The sequence below is a fragment of the Mandrillus leucophaeus genome, unplaced genomic scaffold, assembly GCF_000951045.1.
Source record: "Mandrillus leucophaeus isolate KB7577 unplaced genomic scaffold, Mleu.le_1.0 Scaffold224, whole genome shotgun sequence".
Lineage (NCBI taxonomy): Eukaryota > Metazoa > Chordata > Mammalia > Primates > Cercopithecidae > Mandrillus > Mandrillus leucophaeus.
In genome coordinates, this window is record NW_012102299.1 from 3793222 (window position 1) to 3813546 (window position 20325).

The 20325-nt window shown below is 38.3% G+C and overlaps 1 protein-coding gene across 4 annotated transcripts in view; it reads right to left on the minus strand.

Annotated features, from left to right (window-relative positions):
• IL1RAP (interleukin 1 receptor accessory protein) overlaps positions 1–20325 on the minus strand; it is a 156597-nt gene that overhangs the window by 101241 nt on the left and 35031 nt on the right. For 2 of the 4 annotated variants that reach the window (XM_011981349.1, XM_011981350.1), the window contains exons 2-3: positions 12944–13030; positions 4790–4854 (exon numbers count right to left, since the gene is read on the minus strand). In XM_011981349.1, coding sequence (XP_011836739.1) covers positions 4790–4853 — 64 coding nt within the window. In that variant the 5' untranslated portion in view covers position 4854; positions 12944–13030. Of the gene's footprint in view, positions 1–4789; positions 4855–12943; positions 13031–18349; positions 18514–20325 lie in introns of all 4 variants that reach the window. The other 2 variants (XM_011981352.1, XM_011981351.1) reach the window with 2 other exon arrangements.

The following is a 20325-nucleotide window of genomic DNA, read 5'->3' on the forward strand; positions in this document are numbered from 1 at the left end:
AATATCTCCTGACAGGATTGGTAACTTTCTCTGCTCTCACGGAATTCTATTTGGTAATTATTTTCTCTTCCTTCTCTCAAACTTTACTGTATTACTTTTAAAATAAGAAACTCCTCTTTCTAACCCTGGATTTGACGATATAAAATGTCAAACACATGATCTTTAGAATGAAGAGAAATCATTGTTAACACTGTTATTAGAAAGAATTCAAGTAGCTAATAGGAGGAGTATACCCTGTGTGTGTCCATGATGCATAATGTTCCTTCATTAAAAAAAAAAAAAAAAGTTAATCAGTTAAACAGAAAAGAAACTTATTTTTTTTATGAAGGAACTTTTTTATTATTATTATTATTATACTTTTAAGTTCTAGGGTACATGTGCATAACGTGCAGGTTTGTTACATATGTATTCCAGTTTCCAAGAAACTGGAATTGATTGGGATCAGCTGCTATTGTTTGTTAATTGCTTGGTTGGTTGGCTTGGTTTATAAATAAGGATGCAGTGATAAAAAGTGATGAAATGACCTCTTTACTGTCATCAAACAAGTCACAGAGTAAAACAGAACTTAAATCTTAAATCTCTCAATTAGTCCTTTTTACTATTTATGTATTTTGCATTGTGTAATTCACTCCCAATAATTGGATAGATGATTTCCATTCTCTACAAATTTTGTAAAGATATAATGGAAAAGGAATCAGAGGATCTTACTTCTAGTAGCAGAGCACAGTCCTAAAGAAAGGCAATGTAGTATGGGAAGAAAAAAAAAGAGCACTGTGTTTGGAGTCAAGGCAGCCTAGCTCTATCAGGCATGCCATCATGAACACTTGAGCTACCTCCCTGGATCTTCATTTCTCAAACTATCAAACACATAGAAGAGTCTCTAGCTCCTACCCCTACACCACGGTTCCTGTGAAGTTAATGATAACATATGTGAAATCTAGCCCTACACCTGGCACACAGTCAACTGTTGACTTTGAAATAAAATCTTTTTCAAAGATCTGTGTGTGTGCCTGCATTTTGGGGTGGCAGTGCACTCTCTTTTTCATGTGATTTATGCAGCAAATAATTTTGATATGGTAATATTTTTAAAATTCACTATATTCTATACGGTGCTATTTTTATTATCTCCTCAACTTGGGATCACAGGTTCCAAAATTTATTTCTACTCCAAAGGCAGCTTTTAACAATTCAGCTTCCTGACACACTGCCAATGAGGCACAGCAAGAGACATGTATTGAGCTGAAGTTTCCATTTCGAAGTCTTACAAACAGAACTTCTTCGAGTTTATTAGTGAAAATATTTAATACTATAATAAGCAAAAAAAAAGGAATATTGAGTTTGAATTTTCGATTATAATCATTTTCCTCCTGAAGAAAAGGTTTCGGTGGTGTGAGGGGGCAGGATAAGGGTGTAAGGATGTGCCTTACCTACAAAGCGTAGAAACCTACCACAGAGTAGTTCTTCAACAGTTTACAAAATGATTACCTGTGATCCCTTAGATCTTAATCTTTTTTCTAAGTCATTTATATTCTAACAGACCCCAACTGGAGCATATTTAGTAAAAATAATATGGATGTCAGGAATCCAGAAACTCATTGCAGTCACAAGCATGCTAAGTATAGCTGTGTGACTTCCAAGTAATTTGATCCTAACTTGTCTTATCCAACAAAGGTAGTTACAACAGCTCTGACTACCCCACGGTTTGGGTGTGAGAATGACATTGAATATGTACAATGCAAACTGCTTTTTTAAGCAAAGGGAGCTTTATTATTATTAATATAACTAGCACATTATAATTATAGAATCGCTATTATAATTATCTAAGCTTTAATTCCTTAAAGGGAAATAAAGCTTTCTTAAATCATTTGCTTTTATCATCACCTAAGATGAAAATGTTGCTTCCCCATTCCTGAGGGAATAAGATCACAGTACTGCTAGCAGAAAAATCATGATTGGAAGTCAGAATCATCTGACTTTAAGGTCAGTTCACTGCACGTGAAAACACATTGCATGGCGCTAAGTTCTTATGCTGTTAAGGTTTCTTTTTTATATTTGAGGATTCTCTTAAAAGGCCCACATGGAAGGACTTAGAACAAAATAAATGTCTTACTAATAGGATATGCACGTAGATTGCTTTAGGGTTTTCAGAACATTTCTGCTTTGTTCCTCACATCAACCTGTGTTTCCATTGAGATGGGAACCTGAGCACAGGGAGAGCCTCATGAAAGACCAACGGATCTGTCAGCATCCACAGATGCCTTGTAAAAGGCAATACTTTCATGTGCAGAGAGGTTGGTTGATCCCTCAAGATGCGTAATGATTTCTTTCTTCCCCCACTAGCCTGGAGCCAGTTGCTCTTTTCGTTTTTGTCAACAACATGTCCTTTTTGTTCCTCTCCCTCCAACTAGGAAGTGGCATCACTGTCAGACACAATACACCTCTTCATAAGGAAGGCAAATGAGTATGTGCCAGATGGGCTGAGGGGATTACAACATGTTTCCTGCTCCCATGGTGACGTAATGTGGCTGGTATGAGAACTTATCTTATTCAAGAAGTTAGCTTCCCCTAGCAGAATTATGAGTCACAGTTCCTGGGTAGAAAGCTCTCTTACCAACAGCACTTGAGGTGGGGGCTGGGGACTCCGTGGATGGATTACAGTAAAGGTCGTTCAGAAAAGTAACATGGCCAGGACTGCTGGGAAGGCACCAGCACTCACCAGCTTCCGGAACCCCCTTCAGCAATGGTAACAAAGCCACCTCTCCCTCTTCCTTCAAGGTGAGGGAGGACATAAAACTACATGGTGAATTACTGGCATGGACCCAAACAGGCTCCATTATAAAACTGGATAGTTTGGGGCCATGGGAAGGGATGTATAGGGACATGTATTCAACCATTTGACACCTATGTATTGAGCATCTGCTATGTGTCTATGTGTCAATGATTATTCTGAGTGTTTGGATAACAAACAAAAGTTCCTGAACAAGTTCCCGCCCTCAGGCAGCTTAAAATCCAAGACAGAGGGAGGGAAGGGGGAAGGAAAAGAGATGAGGAGAAAGGAAAGAAGGGAGGTAGAAAAGGAGGAAGGACAGGGAGTTGAGGGAGAAAAAGAAGAAGGAAAAGGAGGAGGGAATGAGAGGAAGAGGAAGAGGGAGGAGGAGGAGAGAAAAGAAAGAAGGTTAATATAATATCAGGGAATGTGAGTGTTATGAAGAAAACTAAAACAGGATAGAGGGAGACAGAGTGACTGGTGGGGATTTTTAGTTAAGATAGGCAAGGAAGCTTCTGTGAGCAGATAGCATTCAAACATAGACTAAATCAAATAAGAACAAACTAAAATCAAGAATTATATTTAACATATTTGAAAATCAGGACATCAAGAAACTCACTTATCAAATGGGACACCTAACCAAGAAGGACGGATGCTGGACTAAACAGCCAGGGAGCTGTCTCCTAGTATATCCCCGCTGAATAACAGCCCTGGTTATCTACAGCCATTCCTCTGTGAAGCCCCAAAGGGCCAACAAGGTTAGAAGTTACCTCTAGTTTCAGCACTGAGCTGTACTCTGTCCTACTTATACCACTCCTTTAGTGCTATTTTTGGTTTCTAATACAATGTTTTATGTGGCATGGAAAAGCTGAAACGCACCCAGAAAAGATGATCAGGATGGTAGGAGGGCTTAAATCCATGTCATATGAAAAACAGTTGAAGGCATATATTGCAGAACACTGAGGTCTGGTTATGTGGTAGCTAACTTAACATTTCGGAAGCCCTCTCACAAAGAAAAGGAATTAAAGCAATGATATGGAAAGTATGGTTTATGGTGCTCAGGGGAATTTTACATCAAAAGCTTTATAAAATGAGGACCTCTAGGTTCCCTTCATTGCAATTAGAGAACCATTGCAGTAGGTTTTGGATTGTTTTGTTTGTTTGTTTCTTTCTTTCATTTTTTTGTTTCAGTCCTGCAGTTGAACCAAGTAAATATTTGGAAAGAGACAAATTTCAGTTTTAGATACTAAAATCAAAGAGACAAATTTCAGTTTTATGTACTAAAATCTTTCTAAGAATTTGATTAGTCCCAAAACATAGGCTGAAATTTAATGATTAATAATCAGAGGTAGAGAGTGATTTGGGCATAATTCTGGGAAGAAGAGGAGATCTGAAAAGATGGATTTCAAATAGCAAGTCTCTTCCATCTCTAATTTCATGTGATCCAGGCCCATGATGACTGAGTTTGGTTTTCAAACTCTACAAAGGTCTTAGCTGGTTCCTCTTATGAAGCAACATTCCGGGAAAGAATGAGTCTAAAGGCAGATCCTTTCTTTTTTTTTTCCTATATAGAAACCATATGACTAAAACTCATTATTTTATTTAACATCTCAATGGATTATTACCACTGCTACCTTCTCCACCTCTGGCTCAAATTTGAAAAACAGATTGTGCTATTATCACTTCCATTTTTCCCCAATAGGACCTGAGGTAAAGTAAAAAAAAAAAAAAAAAAAAAACAATATTCTAGTTGGCTGAGTGTGAAGGTAATGAAAAATTCCTGTGTTTAAACACAGCGGCCCACTGCCTCCTATGTACTCTATCCCATGAAGACTGGAGACAGCAACGGTTCTTTCCATCACCAAAGTTCTATTATTCTTCTGCTCTATGATTATTTGCTACTGTAGAAGACAATGGACATGAATACCATTATGTTTATTTAAATTCATTCTCAGGAAGAGTGGACTCATTACCCTATGCATGACTTGCATTTTAATACATTGTCAAAAGCCATTCACTTACCTGAGGCATCACTTTGCAGAATTCCGTAAAAGTAGAGACTCACTACACACCACAGAAGTGTCATCCTGTAAACATAAATACAAAGATAAGGGAAATCACTTATTACTTCCAAGTGCTTAAATAATAATAACTAGCATGCATGCATGCTGATTATAGACTAGGGACTATTCTAAGAATTTACAATATTAACAAATTTCATTGTCAGAACCAACCAATAAGACAGGTTTTATTTTGTTTTTGTTTTTTTGTTGTTTGTTTTTCAATTCCCATATTGTATGCAGATAAAGAAATTTAATAGACAAGTTTAAATAACATAACCAAGATCCTTTGGCTAGAGACAAGTTTAAATAACATAAACATGATCCTTTTGCTGGAAAGTGGTAGAGTTATGATCAAACTCCAGCTGTCTGCTTCAACAACTCTCTCTTTTTCACTGAACTATAACTGCCTACTTAAAAAATATTCATCTGGATTTTTTGACCAGGACTCACATTTCTAGCAGATAAATTCAACCGTCTTACCCCTCTTTGTATTCCCTTTCTAGTTGGAATACTTTACAATCCAGGCACTTTTCCCTTTTAGTGACATGTAGACACATAGAAAGTCTAGAAATCCTGGATTCAGACTTTGTCTGCAATCTACCATACTCTGAATTTATATTAAGGAAAATATATAAATCTAATTCCCTGCTGTTCATACTCCCCTCTTCTCACTGGAAGACAGAAATGATGGGGAAGGAGTCTACTTTCTATGATCTTTAGCCTTCCTATTGATAAGCAGCTGAAACAGCCAACTAGCATGAACCACACCCTTACATTTGGTTGTGTGATATTTAATGCCAAAGACCTGAAGATTTGACAGCTCTGTGAAGTATTTCTTTTCCTACTACCCAAGACATATCTGATCACTGGTAAAACCTCTGTGAGTTATAAATACTGAAACCTGAAGATGATGCAGAAATTCCATGCTCAAGAACTCTGCTTTCTGTGTCGAAGGTAACAGCCATATAAGAATGCTTGCAGAGGTCTTGGTAACTTGTCCAGATCATACTTCTAGTAAGTGACAAAGATGGGATTTACATCCACATCAGACTAACTACAAAGATTATTATCTCAAATAGCCTATGCCACAAGTTTCACAACCACAAGTACGCAGCAGCTTGAACAGATCAAAGAGGTATTTGATAAATAAGACGACCACACAACATCATTTAAAATGGGCCAATTTTAAGAGCATTAAACTATAACAAAAGGTATAAACTACACAAGGAATCCAAGAGGTGTGGCCACCTTAAAGGACGATGCAAGCTTCCAACTCCCATCACCTCTACTGACCACACCTCTCCAAAAATCTCTGGTTCATGCTTCCTTTTTTAGCCTGGTTGTACACAAATCACAGGAGAGCTCGTCATATCACAAGCTATTGTTTCATCTGATAAATTAAATGATGTTTTCTTCCCAGTACCTCCTCCTTCCAACTCTTATGTTATGACCTTGGGGAAATCTTTTTCTCTCCATCAGTCTTTCATTTATTCGATAAAACATGTATTGAGCATTTTCTCCTTCTTTTCCGAATTTTTTAGTTTTTTTTGTGTGTGGTTACATAGTAGGTATATATATGTGTGTGTGTGCCTGTGCGCATGTATGTGTATATATATACACATATATATACACATACATATATATACACACACACACACACACATATATATGGACCAGATATGTTTTGATACAGGTAAGCAAGGTGAAATAAGCACATCATGGAAAATGGAATATCCATCCCCTCAAGGATTTATCCTTTGAGTTTCCGAGTTGCTATGATATAGCTACGAAGCCTCTGGTGAGAAAAATGTAGGATCTTCTCTAAAGGCACTTTTCCAAAATAAAGATGAACCCCAAGTAAGCCACTTTAGTATCATCAACTATGTATAGAACACACATCCTGAGACCCTCACGAGATAAAAAGACTTGCCAGACAGAAATTCTCTCATAGGCAGGGTCTAACAGAAACTTAAAATGTGCAAAAGAAAAAAAAAAACCCTGCAATACGAAGTAAAAAGTGATAAAAATAGAGAGGAACAGATAAGTGTTATTGAAGATTAGCAAAGGAAAGAGGTCACTCCAGTCAAGACAATAAAAGAAGACGAAACACAAGAGGTGACATTTGAACTGGTTTGGATACTTAGACTTGAGGCAGAAGGAACATGTGAGAAAAAGAAACTTTTAGTGGAGAATAATGCTCAAAGGTAGTGAAGGCATAGAACACATATAGAAAATAGTATAAAAAGAACTGAGTTTCGCTCAGGCACAAGGTATTAGAAAAAGAACTACAGAAGATTTTGTTGGAAAGCAGACAGTGGTAGGATCACAATATGGCAAAGCCTTAAATAACAGGCTAAGGGCTTGGGATTTAACTTAAACAGCACATAGGGAGTCACTGAAGTTTTCTGAGTAGAGGAGCAATATGACCATCAAATTGTACTTTATAGAACACTGCCAGGCACGTACTGGATAGATTGCTGCTAAATTCTGTCTTGAAATCATTTTGGCTCCCGAATCTGTTATCACAATAATTGCTATCTTCCTAGCTTTGTGACATCTACAAACTTGATCAGCATGCAACCTATATCCTCATCCAAGTCATTAATAAATGTAATTAATAATTCTGCATTAAACTTGCCAGCAAAGAGCAACGAGAGATTTCACTGCATTCAGGGAACCGTAATTTCAGGCCCACTTCTCAGCCATGCTAAAGCAATACGCCCTCCCAAATTGCTGTTGGCTATTTAAAAACCCCCACGTACCTCTACATTTTCCCAGTTTGCCTGTTTATAAGCTGCTGAATTCCTAAGGCAACATTTAGAAGACATTCTAATTAGTGTGATTGAGGGCCTTAATTGATATTCCCAAGAGTAACTGGATTATGCTGAAGGCAGCAAAGAGTCAGGTCACCAAGGCGAAGCTAATCTACAGATCACCTGTCTGCAAACACACATCCAGGGCCAGTCCTGCCCTGTGATGAATTAGAATAAAGCAGACTGAAAAGGAGATGTGATTGAGAAGGCTGGTTTTGACAGATTGAAGGTATCAATGTTATTGGGAGGCGCTTGGCTGATCTGAAACCTCTCAGAGAATGCTGGGCCATTTAGCACTGTCTAGTATTCAGCCTTAGAATTGTATTGTAAAGAGTAATACACTTTTGGTTCTTGCGTCTTAGAGTGAGAGGGTGCTGGGTCAGAGATGGAGAAACTGTCAGAAAGCAAAGGGACATGGGTAATAAACATAGTTTCTCGGTGTCTAAATTAGAGCTTAGCTTTAGATTATTGCGATGGGGCCTAACAGACCCTGCTGTTGCTTCAGATGATTCTAACCCACAATGGAAATGCCTTTCCTGCATTATCCATTTTATTTGCTGCATGATAATCTTCATACTCCCTCCCTTACGTGTTGGTACATCTCTCACATTTAATCCCATTTTTCCCAGTATATCAACTTTAATGCCTATATCATTTAGTAAGAAGATTTAAAATGTACTTAGTTCTCTGTAATCGACAACAATGTTGAAGATGTGTCTTAACACGTACTCAGCACCTTAACATCTATTTCTGCATGTGAAACTTTGTATTGTCTGCATTCTCTAGACTTGGTCATCATTAGCACCTCCTTATCGCCCCAATCTGACCACTAGATTCTCTCATCTAGCCAGCAGGTGACAGGCTGAAACCAGGTTTGCTGCCCCAAGGGTGGGACTTGCCCTGAATCACCATTTGTTCTGCCTGCCTTCCGCACAGCAGCATTTCACCAGGTCACAGGACTGGATTTGTCCCTCAGTTTCCTGATCCCATATCTAGCTCTATACTCAGAAAACACCCACTCAGGCCTTCAACCTGGTGCTCGTCAGCACCTTCTTCCAGGAGCCTACCTTGCGTCCCTGTAAAGGCTTGCAGTCAGCTAGATAAACCTCCTATAACCATGAAACTCCTAAACCTGCTTCATCCCTGCCATGGTTGACTGACACCCTTTTCTATGACCTGCCCACTGAAAACTATGAACATTCACAGTTTTGAAAACGTGGACATTCATGCCAAAGAAAACGCCCCAGAAGGCCATCCCCATAAAAGCTCAACTCTGTAGTCAAATCACTTCCTTGAGTCCCGATCCTGCCCTACTCCCATTCAGATCTTTCCTTCTATTTTCTCTAAGTTACTGCAAAGAGTCTGAGTAGGTCTTGCATTCTGTGCTTACCTAAGATATAATAAACAAGCCTTTGAAGAAAACAGGAAAAGCTATTAATTATTCCATTCTACAGAAAAGGGATAGCATTTATTAAGACATAAGAGTTATTTTCATAATCTTTTGTGGAGTTTATAGGGATTTTTTTGAAAATAGGATCCTTGTGCAGAACATTTCAAATACAATATTTATCAGTAAATGAAAATTTTAGCAAAGTGACATGAAAGGCTCTGATTTGGGGTAAAATGAAGTAAATATTCTTCCTCTTGTCTTTCCCAATGAATGCAGTTATAAAACATGAGCATATTACATGGAACAACTGTTTGAGGATTCTAAAAGTAAAAAATAATGCATTCTTTTCAATAGGGCATTCACCAAGATACACTATATCATGTATCATAAATCAAATTTTAACAAATTTAAAAGAATTCAAAGTATGTTCTCTCCCCATAGAATTAAACTAGAAATCAGTAACAGAAAGATAATAGGAAAATCTCCAGACATTTCACAATTAAAATATATATGTTAAAATAAAGTATATATGGGTCAAAAAGAAAGTTGTAAGGGAAATTAGAAAATACTTCTAACTTGACAAAAATAAAAATAAAACATACTAAGTGTGTGGGATGTAGCTAAGGTAGTGATTAGAGGGTAATTTGTAGCATTAAAGGCTTATCTTAGAAAAGAAGAAAGATGGTAAGCTCATAATCTAATCTTCCACTTTAAGAAACTAGAGAAAGAAGAATAAATGAAACAAGCACAATAAAGGCAATTTTATAGAGTAGAAATCAAATAATTTTAAAACAGGAAATATATACATATACAAAAATAAAGAAACCAAAAGTTAGTTCTTTGAAAAGAACAATAAAACATAAACCTCAAGCCAGGTGATACATTAAGTAAGGAAAAAAGGTACTATCACTAAAAGTAGAAATCAATGATGGGACATGACTAGTGATCACGGGGACATTAAAACAGTCATACAGCTATATTACAAACTCTAGGTTCATACATTCCACAACTTAGATAAAATGGACTAATATCTCAAAAACCACAAACTACTATAGCTCAGCTAAGATAAAACAGATGACCTGAATAGTCCAGTAATATATTCATCACCAGAGTCACCAGAAAGGAACACAATATTGCTGACACCATCATTTTAGCCTTATGAAACCCCAAGCAGAGAACCAGCGAAGCCACATTGTTCTCGGCCTTCTGACCCACAAAAACTGTGCAACAATAAATGGGTGTTTTTTAAGCAACTAAGTTGTTGGTAATTTGTTAAAATGGTACTAGAAAATAATAGAAGAGACATACCATATTCATGAACTGAGAAACTCAACATAGAGAAGTCAATTTTCTCCAAGATGGCCTACAGATTTAGTAATTCCAATCAAAATCCCAGAAAGATTTTTTTCTAGTTACAGAGAAACTGATTCTGATATTTATATGAAAATAGAAAGCCCTAAGACATTGAGAAAAGTTTTGAAAAAGACGACTAAAGTTGGAGGAATCATACAAGAAACAACTCAATTTTAAAACGTTGAAGGCATAAAGAAACACTTTACCAAAATGGATATGTAAAAGTCAAATAAACACATGAAGAGTCATTCAAAGTCATTAGCCATCAGGGAAATGCAAATTAAAACCACAGGGAGATACTACAATACACCTTTCGAAATGACTAAAATTAAAAAATAAATCCTGACAATACCAAGTGATGAAGGGGATGCAAAGCAATTGGAATTCTCATACTGGTGGAATATGAAATGTCCATACACCCTCTCTGGAAAACAGCTTAACAGTTTCTTAACAAAGTTAAACATAAACTTGCCATATCACCCAGTGATCTCACTCTTAGATACTTGTCCAAGGGAAATGAAAACTTACTTTCATACAAAAAGCTATACCTGCATGTTTTAGAAGCCCTATTATTAATTGCCTAAAGCTGGAAACAATTCAATTGTCATTCTACAGTGAATGGATCAACAAATTTTGTGGCATCCAAAGAAATAGAATAATACTCAGCAATACTAAGTAGTGAGCACTATATATGTTGATATAATAACTTGGATGAATCTCAAAGGCATTGTGCTGAATTAAATAAACCAACCTTAATAGGATGCCTATTGTATGATTTCATTTAAATAACACTCCCAAAAAGACAGAACTGGAGTGACTGAGAACAGATCAAGGGGTTAGGGATAATGGGAGAGAGTATGACTGCAAAAGCAGGGCACATGAGAGTTGTTTGGGGAAACAGAACAGTTTTGTATCCTGTTTGTCACAGTGGTTACTTGATTGGATACACGAGTTAATATTCACAGAGCTGTACTCCCAAAACAGTTAATGTTACAGTGCATTAGTTAGAAATACATTTTAAGTGGTATGATTCTTCTTTTTAAAAACTCAACAACTGATTTATGAAGCCTTTTCGACAGTTTAAAGAAAGGTGTTTTAACCTAAATATGGTTTCTATTTTCAACATTTACTTTGAAAATAACGCAGTCTTGTCATTAAGCACTGAATATTCCAGAAATGCCTAGCAGTGGAGGCACATGGAGAGATCAATGAAATGCCCCAACTTTCAGCTTACCAAGCCAGTACTGCTAACCTTTACTGATATAACAGCAGAGTCAAAGTTCATCAGAAACCATTAGCACACTCCTCTTAGATATTGCCTTCTCCCTTTTTAGGAAACAGCTTCAAAGTGCTCAGCACTCTGAGAGGACATATATACATAATATGCCACCTGCCATCTTCAGAACCTTGGAATAGAATGTGAGCAGATTGATTCCCTTTGGTGCTTTAATATTTCGAATAGCAACATGCTCCGTGGAGTGAGGGAAGAAATATCATCATGAAGTCCTGTCCCTCACAAGGGAGAACTAGAACTGGGTTTTCAGTGAGAGGAAGGTGAAAGAGCAATTTAAAAAGAGCACTGAACTTGAAGTTCCTAGTTTGTTCGACTGTGTGATATTGGAGAGCCTGAGAGAAGAGGTGAGGAATATTCACACTGACCTCTTAGGAAGATTTGTAACCAGCTCACTGTCTTGACGGTTAATTCAAGACTGATGTGCTAGGGGTTCATGGATCCTTCTAAACAAGGTAAGGAATTGTTCCATTATACCCTCTTTCCAGAGGACAATTGATGATTAAGTAATTCTCTACTTAGGGACACTGAGGCTGGAGAATGATAGAAACTAATACAACTACCTCACCATTGGTTGAGAGGAAAGTCTTAATAATTGCTGTAAAGTGCTTAGCACTGTCCAGGAACATAAACTGCTCTCAGCAAATGCTGTTTATCATCAACTATTATTAAGGGAGATAACAGATGTGAAATAATTGAGGAACTATGGAATAGTAGACAATGTGAGCTACCATTAATATTATTTACAAAAAAAAGAGCCCAAATTACGTGGTTCAAGTTGACCATGGAGTATTGAACAAAACTTGCCATGTCCTACACTTTGTGTGCACTAGATCCAAGTTTAGTGCTCTATTTTCAAAATATTTCAAAGAAGGTAGTTTTAGTTGTCAAGTCTGGCCTTGACAAATTACAGAAAAGCCAAGATTATTGTGATAGGCTCTATGATGAAATTGGAAATTGGAAATTGGAAAAATCGTGGCTCAGGAGGTTTCCCTTCTCTAGGCCCCATATCCTCATTTTTAAAATAGCAGTAAAAATCCCTGTCCTGACTATCTCATAGGGCATATGGAGAGGATCAAAGGATGTGACATGTGAAAACATATATATATAATGCTACATATTATAACAGTTGGTGTTTATTATGAAATAAGCTAAAGTTTTTGCTTGGTTTTGTTTAAATTTGGAAGAAACTGAAGGGGTAGAGAACTTAAAGTTGATAAGAAAATATTTTATAAATTGCTTAATTTAAATCAGAAAATGAATTACCTTTGAGATACTAAAGGGAGGGGCAAGAGTGAGGCTTCTAGGGCCAGCTAATGTTCTAGTTCTTAGGTGATGACTACATGACGATGCCTATGTAAACAAAATGAAAAAGTTGAATACAATATTTATGTACTGTCAATATGCTGTGCTTCTGTAAAAAATGTGGAAAAACTTTTTCGTTGGTTAAAGCATATTTAAGAAAACAGGAAGAGGTTACAGAAAGATACAGAACTAACAGAAGATAGATAGACAGATAGATAGATAGATAGATAGATAGATAGATAGATAGATAGATAGATAGATAGATAGATAGATAGATAGGGCTCTATCTATATATAATTTTAAACCAAGAAAGCAGACTAAATCCAACACAGATGTGACAGGGAACTTCAAGGCTGAAAGGAGGAGTAATTTACGATGAGACCATCGGACACTACTTTTAATTCACTCAGCCAATATGTGTCAAGCTCTGGACAGTCTGGAGGAGGAAGGAGAGAAACTGTACCCTTCCTCAGGAAGCTTGCAATTTGGAGGTATTCAAACCACATACTTTTAATTATAACAATGAAAAAACATTAGACAAATCCAAAAGAGGAATATTCTACAAAACAACTGGTGTGTAAATTTCAAAAGTATCAAGGTAGGAAATTAATGAAAATGGAAAGACTATTGCAGGCTGAAGGAAGCAAAGCAAAAGAGCTAAATGCAATGCCTGATCGTGAAACGAATCTTTTGGCTATAAAAACATGTTTGGGATTATGGATCAGGAAAAAAAAAATGCTCTTTCTACTGTACTGTAACTTCTTCTGTAAAATTGAGATTATGTAAGTTTCTCTTATCATCCAACCCTCCCCTGACACAGCACAGAAAACACTGCCACAGCAGAGGCATTTCAAAGCATGTGAGAGTAGGGAGTAGAGAAGGAAGCAGAGAGGAGGGAGGAAGGAGCACATCACTTGGGCAATGTGACGCCATTTGAAGTTCAAATAGGGAATTAGGTGAAATTATCACCACCACAGGCACAAAACAGACATATCACCTGTGGACTAAGATCCAGTCACCTCCAGGTTAGGAAATTAATTACTTTTCCCAGCACAGAAAAGTTCCCTAGCCATCTGAGGTTTTCTCCCCTTAAATTTCACTTAACAACATTGCCACTAATAACCTCTCTAATTCAAAAGGATGGTCTGAAGATCACGATCCTGTCTGTGAGACTCTCGAGAGAAAGGCATTTTCTACAAGCTGTTAGAAAGGCCAGAAGTAACAAAACTGTGGCTGAGTTTTCATGGATTTCTCTATAAAACCTGTAATTCCCTAGCTTCTGAATCTACAGCCTCAAATTTCATTCAAATCAATGTATTTATTGAGCCCCTATTTTATACACTTTAATAGAAGTTGTGCAATATACAGAAATAAAAACACTGTTCATTTGTTCATTTAATCAAGGATCTCACAGGTAGGGAGCAAAGGTAGACACACACACACACACACACACACACACACACAAACAAGAAGGCAAATGGCCAAGTAGGATACAATTCCTCCAAAATCTGAAATGAAAATTATCATGTCCTGTGCTGAGCAATCTGCAAAAGGACCACGTGGCCAAAAAATAAGTTTGAAAAGTCACATATCACATATCTCTTGGAGATTCACAATACACACTGGCATTTTAAATGCTTGGGGTAATCTGCCAAGTAAATACTGTGGTCAGCTTGGCTTAACACAACATTAACCATTTTGAGACAGCCAAATATAAAGGGCCCCCAGGAGAACCTTCGACTGGTCTACACACTGGTTGAACGGGGTAGAGTCATGAAAGTTTGCACCATTCGCAGGCAGGAGGACCCTGGTCTCTCCTGTTCCTGAGTGGTAACCAGGGATTCAATCTGTGAGGTGGGAAGCCTGCTAGCAGGACTCGCACTTTGCTGAGAGTCCGTTTCCTTTTTTTTTTCTTTTTGCCCAATAAATTCCATTTTTCTTACCCTTCTGTATGTCTGTGAGCCTAATCTTTCCTGGTTGTGTGACAAGAACCTGAAGGAGAAAGTCCTATAACATCTTTGGTGCCCAGAACATGGGTTTGAGAAAGGGTTAGTGAGATGCAAACCAAGAAATCTCTTTCCCTCTCATTTCTAAACCTTTTCATCCTCAGACTCCTGAGGGCAGGGGAAACTGTGCCCCCACAACTGTCACTACCAGGGGTTAGGACAGCTGGCCTCAGTACAACCTAGCCTTTCCATGGCCTTTTCCTTCTTTCTTCCAGATGGACAGGCAAACAATAGCTCCCCCTTTCCCCCTCCCTTCCCACCTGGGGCTGGGGAATGCCAGGCATCCAAGGTATCTTCCCCTCCCTGGCCAAGGGGTTCAATCCCATTGGACAGCAATTAAGTTTCTCTCCCCGGTGGAGGGACACATTTGCATAAGAATAAGAGGTTCTTCCGCAGGCATTTAATTTTTTTTTTCTTTCCTTTTCTCCATCAGGTCAGGAGTTGACTTTTAAGCATGGTTGTTGTTTGCTTATTAATTTTTTGTTGGTTTTTTCCCTTTAAGAAGACATTTAACTAGGCTAGGAATGATAAGGATCAATGTTTATAGTCTCTGTAAAGTTTTAATTATGAGAAAGGATTTGTGAGGTTGGTCTTAAGCTGTAGCCAACATGGTGCGCTTTACAGTCTTTCTGTACGGTCTGTAAAATATTTTGTTGCAGGCCTCTATCTTATTTTATGTCCCTGGGGCCGTGGCATGTAACCCCATGGCAAGGCTTTGTTTAGATTAGCCATGGCCCAGATTCAATCCTGGCTTAGGAAATGAGTCCTTTCGGGTTTGATATCTGTATGAGCTTTTGTTATTTGTTGATTCCCTTCCCCTCCACAAACTGCACTTGATTTTCCTTTCTCTGAGCCTTTAGTAAAATCTGAAAGCCAGAAATATTGGCCACTTGTCGAGTAATAAGGGAGTTAAAAGGATTTTCTTAAGGAGCAGTCAGCTTAATTAAAAGTGGATATCCAAGTTATAGTTATATTTAAAAGATCTTTATGTTTTCCTTTTCTTGGACCTTGTTTTTCTGGAAAAAGTGTTTTGTTTTTTTCTAAGTCAACTAAATTATTTTTCTCCATTTTGCCTCACCACTTTTAACACCTGCATGAGAGGGGAGAGACCTCTGTTTTTCTCATGGAATCCCCAAAATTAAAAGCACCCAGAGGCTAATAATCCAAATATGAGATTGCCAAATGAAGGAGCTCGTGGGGAATGGGTTTTCTTCTGCATGTCTGTGTAGTCATATACATGTTTTGTTTGTGATGTCTATAAAAAGAGCTCTAATTAATTGTCCTAAAGGAAGATAAGTACTTGGAGCACATGTTTTTAAAAGGGAAGACAAAAGCTGTGGTACCTTTCAGTTCACATGACTTTAATCTTTAGAGAAATGTCAATTCTTGCCTGGGATTAAAGAATTATTTTAAATTAGGTAAGATAAAGCTAAAAGTTCAAACAAGAAGTAGAAGGAGTGTAAAAATTAATCTTGCAAAAATTCCCTGTGTGAACATGTTGACTAAATTCAAACAATTATATGGTTTTTCTGTAAATTGAGGATTGAAATAAAAGCACAACAAGGTACTCTTAAGGCAGTAATTTGTTCTTTAGCAAAATTTGTAAAGGGCTATACAAGGTTTTTTTTCTTGTTAAATTTCTGAGTCATCATTTTTATAAAATAATTTATCATAATCTGGAATTCTATTTCAGAACATCAAATGTTTTAAACCTCTAACATATTTATCAGGCTTCCTAAAGTCAAACTTTAGTTACAAAATTGTCTTTCCTGACACCTGGCTTTTTGGATACTTCAAAGGGTCACTGGAGCGTCCAGAAAAGAAAGGTAAAAGGATTATTTAACATGTTTAGGTACTTTGGCTTGCCAAAATGATGTTCAATCTTCTTTAGGAATTATTTTGGTGAATAATGCTAATATATGTTCCAAAATTGTATGGGATTTCTAAAATTCTAATGTCTGAGTATATGCTATCAATCATAACAAGCTTGTTATGTTAAGTTATTGTAAACCACAGAGATAACCAAACTTTGTCAATTGTGTTTCTAACTGTAACTACCCTGGACATTTTGTTATTCACAGTCAATTGTTGAATTGTTTTAATCCTTTTCCAAAGATTGTTTACAATGAGCTATAAAACTTTGACAGGGGCTCTCAAATACAGGTTTATGATAACTTTGCAGATTGTAACAATGGAATAAAAGAAAAATGTACAGGACTCATAAAGAGCTGAAGTGTTCACAAATATCAAGAAAAACAAGAACTAAACAGATTGAACTGAGAAAACTGAAACAGTATTTTAAATTTCTACTTGGAATATTGCTGATCCTTGTTTTGTTTTTCAGAGTCAAGGAAACTTACTTTGAACTATTTATAGCCTTTAATAATTGAATAAGGTATCTTCCTGTGAAGAAAATTTGTAGCCTATTTGTTTCTCTCTCTGGTTCCTCTAGAATTTGGAAGTTATCTGTGAGTAATTTTAATTTACGGCAATATACTTGTTTGCATCAGTAAAATAAGCATCCATTTTTATTTTGCAACAGGACACAATTGCAGAAACTGTTTGTTTTACCAAGGGTTTGACTGAAGGGTATGCTCCACTTTAAGGAGTCAAGCTCGACTTGCAGAGCCAATGAAAGCCCCTGGAGAAAAAACTGGCTTCATACCCTTGTCTACGCAGTCCTTGTATAGGGTTCCTGACCTGCAGTCAGAAGCAAATGTCGCTTTCTAACAAGCCCAGGAGCTCCATGTTCATCTTGGGACCTTAACAGGAGAGGATCACCCAGCTCACAGGTATTTGAAGATACAAACCCATGGCTAGGCTCAGCTTTAAAAAGTCTGATCCGAGATTCCTTGTGGAACAGAGTTCCACCAAAGCCAATCAAAAAGGTGTATGTAGAAATAGTTATTCTTGCTGTACTTTATGCAAATAATCAGGCCAAGCATAAGACTAAAGTCTATTTTGTAAACAAATCAGTCCTACCACGTTGTTGTTTTTTTTTAAGCAAAAATAAGGCCTGAAGAGAAATTATGTTTCAAAACTTACCATACCTTTGTCATTAAATGCTAAACTCATTAGTTGTTTTTAAGTTTTTGCCTACATTTTAGACTAATCCTGCTTGTTCCTGTGAACCAACCAGCAATCTCCGGCTGCAGCTCAGAAAGAGCAAACAGGATGGGTAATGTAGAAATCTGGATCGATATTCTAGTTCTGAGCAATAATACTGCAAATCCTGCCAGGTGATGGGAATAAATAGTATATCCATCACCCGGAGGTTTCCTTTTTGGGAAAGTAAGACCAAGGAAGCTAACCAAAGCCAAGCACCATGCACCCAAATCTTAGCAAGCATAACTATAACCACCAGTTATCTGGAAATGTCACAAGACATCATCTTCTCTGCCTTCTTGGAGGAGGACTCAATGCCACAGCTTTACCTCAGCATTTGGCTTATGTGAAGGAGTCCATGCAATTCCCCATGAGACACATTATTGCTCCAAACTCAATTTCAACCTTCAGGTCAAAGCCCTAGGAAAGACAACTGGATCTAAGGGATCCAGAGGCCAATGATAACAGAGGTTAAAAGGCGCAGTTGAGGTGAGAATGTCTAATTCCTGCCGATTAAGCCAAGGCTCAAGTAACCCTAATTTCAACAAGTATGCCTTACCTTTCATGGATAAAGGTCATGCAAGTATCTATGGCACAAATGAGGTCTAGGGAACTCCAAGGCTACCGACAGTAGGGGGAATAGAGGCATAGGTGAGAGAAGATCATTCCTACTCTCTAAGGCCTCCCTGTTTCATGGGTGCCTGCTTTGGCACCCTTGGGTAGCACGTGCCAAGGCTGCCGGGACTCAGAGATGCAAGGATGGAAGAGGGAAAGAGGACACTCTTCCTTCTCTCCCTCACGCACCCCAGGTATTTGCTAGGAAGAGAAGGGAACCAGGGATGCCTGCTCCCCTCTTTCTAGATGAGTAGCCATCCATCTTCACTCTGTACCCCTTTCAAATGCATCCTGAACCCCTGGAACTCCTTTGAAGAAAACATCTTCTTTTTTCCTTTCTCCTCCTCTGTCCTCTCTTCGCTGATAGGTAATTGTGTCTGCATACTACAAAACACTCCCCTTGGATGCAGCCTCCAAACTGGGAAAAGTTAATTTCCCAAACCTTAAACCGGTTGGCTTAGTGTTGGGCTCAGGAGAAGGCAACCCAGAAGCCTGACAGGCCGGTAAAAGGGTAAAAGTTGTTTTACCAATCAGGCTTTTGGCCTCTCTCTGCCTGTGCAAACTGGTAAAAGGCCTTGGGATTTTTGAGCTGTTCTCACCCCCCACTTGTTTCATTTTAATACATGTTTTCTAATAACCAGTCTGTCTCTTCTCACATTCAGGCCATCAAACTCCAAGCACTCTTGCAATCGGAGCCTTGGATGATGAGCCCTTCTGCCAGGGACGCTTACATAGGCCTCTGAGGGAGCTCTGGCTGTCATTTTCCCAAAACAGCACCCCCTGTCAGCAGGAAGCAGTTAAGATTGGTCTTCATCCTTATCCTTATTCTAATGGCAGCTAGATGTACTTCTTTCAGGGAGAATGAGACAGTCAAGTATAAAGGGATCCCTGGAGAACCTCCGACCAGCCTGTGCACAGTGGAGCTACAGAGGTTCACACTGTTTGCAAGAGGGAGGAGCCTGGTTCCTCCTGTTCCTGGGTGGTAACCAGGGATTCAATCTGTGAGGCAAGAAGCCTCCCAACAGGACTCTTGCTTTGTTGAGAGTCCCTGTTTCCCTTTTTTTCCTTTTTGCCAAATAAATCCCATTTTTCTCACCCTTCTACGTGTCTGTGAGCCTAATCTTTCCTGGTTGTGTGACAAGAACCCTAAGGAGATGTCAGGCCTCTGAGCCCAAGCCAAGCCATCGCATCCCCTGTGACTTGCACGTATACGCCCAGATGGCCTGAAGTAACTGAAGAATCACAAAAGAAGTGCAGATGCCCTGCCTCGCCTTAACCGATGACATTCCACCACAAAAGAAGTGAAAATGGCTGGTCCTTGCCTTAAGCGATGATATTATCTTGTGAAATTCCTTTTCCTGGCTCATCCTGGCTCAAAAAGCTCCCCCACTGAGCACCTTGTGACCCCCACTCCTGCCCGCCAGAGAACCCCCCTTTGACAGTAATTTTCCTTTACCTACCCAAATCCTATAAAACGGCCCCACCCTTATCTCCCTTCGCTGACTCTCTTTTCGGACTCAGCCTGTCTGCACCCAGGTGGAATAAACAGCCATGCTGCTCACACAAAGCCTGTTTGGTGGTCTCTTCACACGGACGCGCATGACAGGAGAATGTTCC